Source organism: Cebus imitator, unplaced genomic scaffold (genome assembly GCF_001604975.1).
Source record: "Cebus imitator isolate Cc_AM_T3 unplaced genomic scaffold, Cebus_imitator-1.0 Scaffold0, whole genome shotgun sequence".
In the NCBI taxonomy this organism is placed as follows: Eukaryota; Metazoa; Chordata; class Mammalia; order Primates; family Cebidae; genus Cebus; species Cebus imitator.
In genome coordinates this window covers 10,647,213-10,658,846 of record NW_016107315.1, presented here as the reverse complement: position 1 = coordinate 10,658,846, position 11,634 = coordinate 10,647,213, and the positions used below count along the sequence as shown (strand labels likewise).

The 11,634-nt window shown below is 38.4% G+C and overlaps 1 protein-coding gene across 4 annotated transcripts in view; it reads left to right on the top strand.

Moving 5' to 3' along the window:
- SNRK (SNF related kinase) overlaps window positions 1-11,634 on the top strand; it is a 71,407-nt gene that overhangs the window by 47,402 nt on the left and 12,371 nt on the right. For all 4 annotated transcript variants that reach the window (XM_017522525.2, XM_017522547.2, XM_017522533.2 and 1 more), the window contains one exon: window positions 8,650-8,791. In XM_017522525.2, coding sequence (XP_017378014.1) covers window positions 8,650-8,791 — 142 coding nt within the window. The remainder of the gene's footprint in view (window positions 1-8,649; window positions 8,792-11,634) is intronic.

Sequence of the window (11,634 nt, the reverse complement as noted above, 5' to 3'; positions counted from 1 at the left end):
TTCTGCTTGGTCGATTCAGCTGTTGAAACTTGTGTATGCTCACGAAGTTCTCACGTTGTGTTTTTCAGCTCCATTAAGTCATTTATATTCTTCTCTAAGCTGTTTATTCTTAACTAGCATTTCGTCAAACCTTTTTTCAAGGATCGTAGTTTCTTTGCATTGGGTTAGAAGATGTTCTTTTAGCTCAGAGAAGTTTACCCATCTTCTGAAGCCTGTTTCTGTCAATTCATCAGACTCATTCTCCATCCAGCTTTGTTCCTTTGCTGGTGATGAATTGTGATCCATTGGAGGAGGAGAGGCATTCTGGTTTTGGGTGTTTTCATCCTTTTTGTGCTGGTTTCTTCCCATCTTTGTGGCTTTATCTACCTGTGGTCTTTGTAGTTGGTGACTTTTGGATGGGGTCTCTGAGTGGACATCCTTTTTGTTGATGATGAAGTTATTTGTTTCTGTTTTTTAGTTTTCCTTCTAACAGTCAGGCCTTCCTGCTGTAGGACTGCTGGAGGTCCACTCCAGACCCTGCTTGCCTGGGTATCACCTGCAGTGACTACAGAACAGTAAGGATTGCTGTCAGTTTCTTCTTCTTTTATCTTTGTCCCAGAAGGAAACCTACCATATGTCAGCCTGAGCTCTCCTTTATGAGGTGTCTCTTTGGATTTATGGTGGTCAGAGAGCTGCCTGAGGAGACAGTCTGTCCCTTATAGGAGCTCAAGTGCTGACCTGTGAGCTCCGTTGTTCTTTTCAGAGCTGCTGGGCAAGTATGTTTAAGTCTGCTGCAGCAGAACTCATAACTGCCTTTTTTCCCAGGTGCTTTGTCCTGGGAAGGTGGGGCTTTATTTACAAGTTCCTGATGTGCTGCTGCCTTTTTTTCAGAGCTGCCCTGCCCAGCTAAGGAGGTAGCCTAGTCACAGTATGCCAGCAGAGGCATTGCTGAGCTTCTGTGGGCTCTACCCAGCTGCTGTGTGAACTTCCTTGTGGTTTTGTTTATAGAGATATAGTTAGAACTGCCTCAGTAATTGTGGTCTGCCTCAGTAATGGCGGACTGCCTCTGTAATGGCAGACTACCTCAGTAATGGCAGATTTCCTCAGTAATGGTGGACTGCCTTGGATGTTGTGGACTGCCTCGGTTGTGGCGGACTGCCTCGGTAATGGCGGACACCCTTCCCCCAGCAGAGATGTACTGTCTGGGGTCTAGCTGAAAGTTATAATCCTACATGGAATCAACCAGGTTGTGTATTTACTGTAATTCCTAGAAAGATAATACTGATTTTTTTTTAATATGGGAAAATAAGCTGCATACATTTTAAAACCACAGGTCCAATTTAGGTGTTGTGCATGGAGAACTAGCCAAAACAAACATTTCAAGAACTAGTATTTTGAATTATGAAATTTACTATATTAAATTTGCTATTTAAAGTTTATTTTTATTTATCCTCAAGTGAACAAGATTCCTGGCAAGCTTAAACATTTTAGAGAAACCAGCATAATGTATATTTTGTAAAAGGACATACCTTGCTTGACTTTTATCCCAGTGCCCAGAAAACTTTGTTTCATTAAACTTTTTTTGCTTTTTGAAAGAGAACCCATTTTCTTAGCCTGCCATTTGTGTTGATTTTTATCAACTGGTATTTTAAAAGCTTGTATATTCATCTTTTTTTTTTTTTTTGAGACGGAGTTTCGCTCTTGTTGCCCAGGCTGGAGTGCAATGGCGCCATCTCGGCTCACTGCAACCTCCGCCTCCTGGGTTCAGGCAATTCTCCGCCTCAGCCTCCTGAGTAGCTGGGATTACAGGCACGAGCCACCATGCCCAGCTGATTTTTTGTATTTTTAGTAGAGACGGGGTTTCACTATGTTGACCAGGATAGTCTCGATCTCTTGACCTTGTGATCCACCCACCTCGGCCTCCCAAAGTGCTGGGATTACAGGCGTGAGCCACCGCGCCCGGCTGTATATTCATCTTATGTTAGCACACCTCAGCCTCATGCAAAAGACTGTGTTTTTCATGGACACAGGGAGGGGAACATCAGACACAAGGGTATGTTGCGGGGCGGGGGGCCAGGGGAGGGACAGTGGGAGGAGGGAGGTTGGGGAGGGATAACACTGGGAGAAATGGCTGATGTAGGTGACAGGGATGGAGACAGCAAACCACCATGGCATGTGTGTACCTATGCAACAATCCTGCAAGATCTGCACATGTACCCCGGGACTTAAAGTACAATTAAAAAAAAAAAGACTGTGTTTTTAACATCCACCTAACACCAAAATACCCCATTAGCTATCAAACTCAAACATTTAGTTGGTATACACTCCAAATTTATAAAATGCTAACCCATGTATTTCTCTAATCTAGTTGCATTTGACTAACTAGACAAATAGAATTGGACATTTTTAGGTGTGGTACTAAATTTAAATGTTTCTACTTTGTAGTTCGAACTTAGGCATGTAAGCCTAAAATTGCATTGCATTTGTCATAATCTTGTGGGAAATTTGAAATGTGAAATCACTGCTTGAAACTAAATTTAAAAAGTCAGTCTGTATCTCTGGTGAAGCAGTTCTCCAGTGAAGCAGTTCTCCAGTGGGTGCTGCCTTAGATGAGTATCCATATTGAAACTCAGCTAAGCAACCATCAGAGGATTTGAACCAGGTCTTGCTGAAGCTTTAGTCCAGGCATGCTATTTTCATTAGGTCATGCTGAAAGAAATCGTCCAAGTATGATGTTTTCACCATCTTATCTTTCCCTTTTCATTTGTAAAGTATTCTTTCTGACTGGTACCAATATCAGGTTTGTAAAGTGATTTATGAAGGAATGCTGAGTTGGAAGGATGTCTGCTGCTTGTCTGATTTAGATTTTGTGAATGTGTGCAATCTCACAATATGTGATTGATAACACTTTAACTTCTTGAACTTTTTCTGTTTTACTTGAAAAAACAAGTTTGCACAGGGCCTTAAACAGCTGACTAAAGTAAACTGCAGCTTATTGTCAATGATTTATCCCCCCACAGTCTGCTCTGAGCATTTCTTAGTTTCTCTTTCTCTTAGCTTTTTTTTTTTTTTTTTTTATGATTGGGAATAACGAGCACCTTCCTCTCTATCCTAAAACTGCTTCAGCTGCCTTTTGAGGGGCCGCCCACAATATTTGCAGAACTCTTTCCAATTTCAGGTTTTCATTCAGCAAACTTCTGTTGAGCAGGCCCTAGCTAAGTATAGACTAGGGCCTGATCAACAGAAGGCCCTATTCTGCACTCAAGGAGCTCCGAGTAATGGAGGGAAATAGAGTATCTGTAATCACAGCTCATTGTGATGATGCTGAAATTGTTAGGTAGGCCAGGTTTCCAGGTTTTGGAGGGCAGTGTGGGGAGACCTTGGGGAAGATGAGGATCATCAGTGGGGGCATTGGGGGATTTTAAGCATGTGATAGAATTGGCAGTGCCTCCTTGATCTGGAAGTCAGAGGACCCTCAAAGTAGGGATTCTCGGATGTCTCCTAAGTTTGCATTGTACCGATCAGGGTAGATGGGGACAAATAAATTTAGGGGAAAAAAATGATGAGCTTAGATTTAGCAGCATTGATTTTTGAAGCCCCCAAGAGACATTTAGATGAATTAAGGTCTGGGAAAGGAGTGTTTTAAAATAGGTATCAGATGATGACATTCATTCTTTTTAAAGGAAAAAACATTTCCCTGTTAAATAATAAAGCCTTGCTTCTAACTAGAGTATTGATAAAACTAGGAATACTAGACATATCAGAAAACAGATCTTAAAAACTTGTCCAAATTCTTCATTCCTTTTCTGCATCTTTCTTACGCTCTTCAAATGACCTGACAGCTCTCTACTTTCAGAATGCTTTCTTAGTCATGTTCCTTAAAACTAACCACTGATCTTGTTTGGAACAAGAAAGAATCTTTAGTAACCAGAGCTCTACATGATTTTGAATGCAGACAAGTAGTTCTTCTGTGTCTAAATAGGAATTCAGATGGATAAGCATGAGCAATTAGGTTTCTGAGTGTCCTACAAAAAACAAAGGTCCTAGGTTTTATTATAGACCTCCTGGGACCTACATACTTCTGAAACAATACTTGCTATTCTAAGAAAGCATTGCCTTCTACATCAGTATTAGGTCATATGTCAGTGGCCTGTGACCCTTGTTGGAACTGAAAAGTGATTGCATAAATCCTGGCAGCTGTAAGTGGTGTTGTAAAAGCTGCCCCCATTTTATCTGCTGGTTTTAGAACATTCTAGTTCTGTTGCTTCTTTCATGACTTACGGCTATACTGATAAAAGGAAACAAATAGAGGTTTCTACCCAAAACCCTTCTTCTGGTCTCCCCATTTTTATTATTTTTGAATCCTCCCCTTTTGCTGTATAGATAATTCACTTTAGAAATGACTTTTTAGGAAACCTCTCTAGTCTTGAAGTACCTCCCCACCCTGTTGGCATTTGCTTTTCCTCAAACGAATGATTCACATGTTCTTTTATTCTGTTTTGTTTTCATCTTTTATTAGCCTACCTAAAATGAACTTTTTAATATAAACTCTACACAACCCTAGAAATAGCATAATTCAGTTATATTATTATATATAGACCTGCTGAGTGTTAGCCAGATAAGATTTCAGTGCTCATTTCTGCGACCTTATTTCCAGCTAGCTTGAAGGCAGCCAGTAAGGGGGACTAGTAACTCCCATCCCTTATATCATCAAAAACTTCATTATCTCTCCACACCTTCCACAGTTCCATGAGTTGGGTTTTTTTTTTTTCTTTTTCTTTTTTAAACCAAGCCAATTACATTTATTAAATATTTTCTTTTTTCATTTTTATTAACCAAGTGCCATAGCTGTGTCTGAAACAAAACATAACACTTCAGATAGTAGTATCAATATGAAATAATATGAAATTTGTTTCAGATGGTTGATGTTTGTTAACCCGTCGATCTTGAATATGAATAGACAATTCCATTAACATTTTTCAGAAATGAAAATAGCGTAAGGTCCCCTCTATGTTTCACTCCCTTACACCCCCATCCCCTATGTACGGTTTCAGTGGTCCCTTGCAGTCCTCAATCTGAGAATGTGATCTATACATTAGGGGTTTGTAGTTTTATTAACATGTTTTATTTTCTTATGGAAAAAGATAATTTAAAATATTCCCTAAAATAAATGGTTTTCTTTTCCTTTTTTTTTTTTAACAGATGGGATCTGGCCATGTTGCCCAGGCTAGAGCACAGTGGCTATTCACAGATATGTGGTTTAGCACACTGTGGCCTCAAATTCCTGGATTCAGGTGATCCTCCCACCTCAGTCTCTCTGGTAGCTGGGACTGTAGGAATGCACCACTGTGTTCTGCTTAAAATGAATGTTATAGTAAGACAGGTACCACTTCCCATCCCCATTTGTTGGGGAATATGGAGGGTAATTTTTGTTGATGCCATTCTTTATCCTATAATACTGGATGTCAAGATCCTGAATCATCACCTTTCTCTTAAACCTGAATTACCAAGAATAAGAAGCTTTCCCTGTTTCTTCTCTCTCCCATCTCAAACCTTGTTGGCCTTGTGCTTCCTTGAACTTACCTATTGTCTGTTTCCCATATCTGTTTCACTGGAGCATCCCTACTGGCATGGGAGGCTTGTAAGGGCAAGGGCATCTCTCATTCATCTCTGTCTGCTATGCCTGGAACAGTGCCTGCCACAGAGGAAGCAGGGCAGGGCAGCAGCAGCCACCTTTGAATGTTTTCTTTGTGCTGAATTCTTAGCATAGATTCTGTTTTAATTCATTTAATGCCCACAGAAGCTTTACAAGGAAGTGGATTACTATTAGTACTCACATTTTAAAGATGGGGAACGCATTTTAAAAAGATTTGGTTAAAGTCATAGCACTCTGTTTAGTGGCCTGTTTTTATCTCTTTCCTTTGGCCCTTGGGATGAAAAAGTAAAATAATTCAAAGACAAAAGTAAAGTAAGAAGAGAAATAAGTATTGAAAATAAATATATGGAATAAATGGCCCCTTGAATAATCATTGTCTCAGTAGGAGAGTCATTTGCCCTCTCTGAAACTTAGTTACCCTGCTGTTCTTTTCTAGTTTAAATGCTTCAAATTAGTTCATTTAGCTTAGCCAACTACTTGACATAGAATTGTATTTCTAAGTTTTTCAACCTTTTGGCATTTCTATATTTAGAAATTATTTCAGCCCTAACTGGAAACTGTGGGACTGTGTATTTATGCTACTTTTTTTTTTTTTATTCTTCTAATCATGTGTCACATCATAACAAGCAATGTGTGTTAAGGTGATTAGACAAATCATCCTGAAGAGAAAATTTCCAAATAATTGGACTTCTTCTTGTTTGTGAGGCTAATCTTTAACAGAAAAAGAAAGTTTTCTTTAGTCAAATAAGAATGTTGGGTAATTGTTCATTGCAATTATTCATTATATTTTTAAAACATTATTTTGAATAATTGCTTTCTCAGATAGCCATTATTAGCATGGACAAGAGGTAAAAAACCAAACGTGTTTATGTACAGTTATAGTAAGAGATAATAAATAATGTAGTTAAACTCATTTTATAAAAGTTGATGTTTTATAGGACTTATATAGAAAGATACAAATTTGTTGCATTTCAGATATATATGTATTAGTGGTTAGGCGTGTTTATAAGTAGTCACATTAAATATTGTCAATATTTGAACAATAGTAGAAAAAGTTTTTGGCTACCTGGATTTTTATTGTTTATGTATTTTCATTGTACGCCATTTAAAATCACTCCTTTCTTTGCTATGGGGGGGATAGCCAAGTATATATTATTTTTTAAAACTTGGTAGGTTTTTCTTTTTTTTATAATGGACATAGTTGGAAAGGTGGAATTTACTGTGAATTTCTAGAACATAACTTTTTGTAAATGAAGGACACATGTAATAAAGGGAGAATAATTGTAATTGCTACTTGTTCACAGTGGTGGGTTGGGAGTTGGGACAAGTGACCTAAAATAGCAGATTCAAGTGGTATAAAGAGAAGATTTAAGTTAAACATCAACTGTATAAATTTCCTTTAAAAATCTTACTAAGGTACTACTAGGACTGGAGTTGTAAATTATTTTCACTAGCTATTTAAAGAATAGATATGACTAGTCGCCACTAGTAAGATTGTTTGGTTTTTGAATGGGGATGGCCCTCTGGATTCCAAAGTTAAGGCAAAGAAGTGACAGTGTATGGAGTGGACTCCTGAGTCAGTTTGCTCTCCTGGGTAATAGGTCAGATAATGCATGTATTCAAAAAGAAATGTCAGACCTCTTAGGGATACTGCAGAGCCAAAGGTTTGGACTGAATGATCCTTAGATCTCTTTCATCTTTATTTATGTCAATGTTTAATTTCAGCCTATTTTTTTTTCATGTGTCCTTAATTTCCATCAGAGTATCCTTAGTAAAATTTATTGTACATATAAAAAAATCACATTGTGTGTAACTTTTGGGTTTCTGCCTTCGTTGCCAATCTTTGTGTAGTTTGAACCAAGAAAAAGATGTTTTATTAAGTTTTAATTCTCTTGGAAGATAATATGGAACCTACATTATTTTGGGTGTTTTAAGTTTAAATGGAAACAGCAGTTGAGTGTTAACAGTTGTGATGACAAAGGCCATGTGACCTGCCCTTCCATTCTCTTTTAAGCCGTTTGTGGTTTAGAATGCTTCTTGAATTGGTTTTTTATTATGTGAATGTTTATAATATCATGTCTGTTCTTTAGTTTCTGGAATGAATGAATGATTCGTGATGCCCTTCCTAAGTCCTTTTCATCTTAAAAATTTTTGTCTGAACAGAAGATCATTTTCCTGTATGATTGATAGGTTTGCTTTTTATTTAATGCTGAAAGAGGTAAGGAGTTGTTACTGTCAGAATTGGTCTAATGCTAGAGTTGGGAGGTCCTTAGACATCAGCTAGGCTAGTCTTACCATTGGTACAGAAATGCCTTATGCAGAATTTTAGACAGATGTTTGTCCCACCTTTGCTGGAATACTTTTAGTGATGGATAACTCACTACCTTTTCCAGTACTGTAATGGCTCCGTGGAGTAGTCCCCATTATTAAGCAGAAGTGTGCCTCCTGGTTACTTATACCTTCGGTCCTAGTTTCATCCTCTGGAGTAATATGTAACCAGTCTTTTTCCTGATTGACTATATTGATGGCCATGTTTCTTTCCTCCTTGAGTTTTAATTTTCTTGTCTATAAAATGACCATGAGTTACATCACCTGGTTACCTCACTAGCATTAAAGGGTAAAGAACAACTTGAGATAATTATGACCTTAGGCAAAATTCTTTTCAGGTCTCGGAGTATTAATATCTTAGTTTTATTTCAAGCAATGTGTTGTCCGTTGGCTTGGGCACCTGGATAGGTACTTTCAGTTGATGTTATTGCTATTAACAAAGTCATTAATTTATCTTTATTGAACATGCACTGACCATTCACTATGTACTAGCACTTGCTATAAAAACAGTGAGGAAGACAGACACCTTCCCTGCCATACTGGGGCTTCTTTTCCTTCATGTATGTTTGTACTTTAAGATATAAATGCTTTTAAATGCTCAAGATGAAATAATTTTGTTAGCCCACTTTTAATGTTTTTGGTTTTCTAATTAGTCCAATATTTAAAAGTATGTCTTTGATTTATAGATATTTGGAGTCTGGGAGTGATCCTTTTCATGTTGGTGTGTGGGCAGCCACCCTTTCAAGAAGCCAATGACAGTGAAACACTGACAATGATCATGGATTGCAAATATACAGTACCATCCCATGTGTCAAAAGAGTGTAAAGAGTAAGTAAAAAAAAAATATATATATATATGTGGAAACCTTAAGGACTCCAGATTAAAACCGGAAGTGTTTAATTACATTAATATGTCAAGAAAATTTGAGAGGATTCTGCTTCAAAGATTCAAGCATCTGGGTTCATTTTAAGTTTTGAATTTAATATTTCTGCTGTTTTAAGAGTGTTTGGTGAGGAGGAGATTAGCCCCCAGATATGATCTGAAATTTAATATTGGAGTACAAAATGTATTCATCTATTTCTTATTCAAGAAATCTATTACCTGCCTCTTCAACCTCCAGGAGTGGTGGTTATTTCATTTGAAATGAAGAAATACCATGGGAACTACCTTTCTCTGCATGAGCAAAAAGCAAGACCACCTTGAATTGTTTTAAGTTGCAGAGAAGAGTTAGGGGCATTTTCCTTCCTGAATAGACCATCAACACACTATTTTAGGATTTACATAGTATGTCTCATAATTTTGTTCACACACGTCTCCTGTCAGTCGACTAAAGAGCTGTTTTGGTTTATGTGACTATGGGAAGCCAGCAACAAAAAGTATATGCAGGTTGATTATTTGGAATTTAAAGTAGTACATAGTACTATCATATGTGTAGTGACAAATATAGTAATGGAATAGAACTGTTGGAAGTTCAATATTTCATTGGCATTGTAAGTGACATTTTTTATTGAGCTCAGTTTAGCTTATAGCCATTATTTAAAGGACTTTGCTGTAGAAACGGTTTTCAGTTTCTCCTCTCAACTCATAAGAAGGAAATCCGATTGCTTGAGAAATGTTTTCTCTAAATAGCTCCATCTCAGGTGGATGTTTAAGAACTTAGGTTTTCAAACTCTGGATTCAAATATTGACTTCTCCCTTTACTAATGATGTCAGAGTGGTAGAACCTCCCATATAGGGTTATTGTGAAAATTAAATGAATTAATATGTGTAAAGCTCTTAGCTTGGTCATTAGCACATAGTAAACTGAATATTGATGATGATTATTTTTATCATGTTACTGTTACTATTCTGTACTCCAGGAAGCTGCGCAATTGTCTGTGGGCATATGTTGTCTGCATGTTGGATGTTTGTAATTCATGTTGTAATTCAAGGAATATTTCCACAGCTTCTACGGAAAAGAAAAGCTTATTTTTATATTGATATATATCATTCAAATAAGTATATAATGTATATGTAATAAAATGAATACCTATGTATGCATTATCTAACTTAATAGAACAGTTCCTAGTATCTTAGTAGCTGTCTGTGTCCCCCTCCTAAAAGGATTTTTTTTTTTTTTTTTTAAGACAAAGTGTTGCTCCGTTGCCCAGGTTGAAGGGCAGTGGCATGATCTTGGCTCACCGCAACCTTCACCTCTTGGGTTCAAGCATTTCTCCTGCCTCAGCCTCTCGAGTAGGTGGGATTACAGGCGCGTGCCACCACACCCAGCTAATTTTTGTATTTTTATTAGAGATGGGATTTCACTGTGTTGGTCAGGCTGCTCTCAAACTCCTGACCTTGTGATCCACCCACCTCAGCCTCCCAAAGTGCTGGGATTACAGGCGTGAGCCACTGTGCCAGGCCCCAGTAATTATTTAAAATAATGAGCTGGATGCAGTGGCTCACGCCTGTAATCCCAGCACTTTGGGGCACAAAAGGTAAAAAGAAAAAAAAAAACTGAAGTAGGACAAACATAAAGCATATAAAAAGATGGCATAAATAGATCTACAATCTATCAGTGAGTACAATAAATGTAAATGGAATAAACTCTCCATTAAAACACAGAAATGATCAGATGGGATTAAAGAAAAACTCAGCTCCAGCTGGTTGTAAAAAGATGTATTTAAAACCAGAACAATGGAAAGTTTAAAGTTAAAAAAAGGAAAATGATATAGCACACAAATGGTAACCAAAAGAAGACTGATGTGGCTAAAATTAGACAGCACAGAATGATTTATTTTTTTAACAGAGTCTTGCTCTGTCACTAGGCTGGAGTGCAGTGGTGCAATCTCAGCTCACTGCAACCTCCGCCTCTTGGGTTCAAGCAATTTTCTTGCTGAGCCTCCTGAGTAGCTAGGACTATAGGCACGCACCACCACGTCCAGCTAATTTTTGTGGGATGGAGGATTCCTTTTCTCTTTTCCTCCTCTCCACTCCTCTCCTCTCTCCCCCCTTCCTCTCTCCTCCCCTCCCCTCCCTTCTCTCTTCCTTCCTTCTTCCCTTCCCTCCCTTCACCCCCCTCCCTCCCTCCCTTCCTCCATTTCCTCCCCACCTTCTACCCTCCTTCTCCTTACTCCATCCCTCTATCCTCCCTCCCTCCTTCCTTCCCTCCCTCTCTTTTTTTTCTTAGACAGGGCATTGCTTTGTTGCTTAGGCTAGAATACAGTGGTACAATCATACATAGCTCACTGCAGCCTCCAGCTTCTGGGTTCAAGTGACTGTCCTGCCTCAGCTTCCTGAGTAGCTAGGACTATAGACTATAGGTGAGTGCCACCATGCCTTGCTAATTTTTAAACTTTTTGTAGAACTGGGTCTCACTATGTTATCCAGGCTGTTCTTGAACTCCTGGTCTCAAGAGATCCTCTAGCCTCTGCCTCTCAAAGTGCTGGGATTATAGGCATGAGCCACCATGCCCTGCCAAGGTTTTTCTTTTTCCCTTCATTTGACTGTCACACGGCTTCTCACTATGTTGCCCAGGCTGGTCTGAGACTCCTGGGCTCAAGCAGTCCTCCTGGCTCAGCCTTCCAAAGTACTGTGATAACAGGCATGAGCCTCTGCACCCAACCTCTTTATTCTCTTTTTAAACAACACAAAATCTTTAGAATATTTTAACTGCCATCCAATATTTTAAT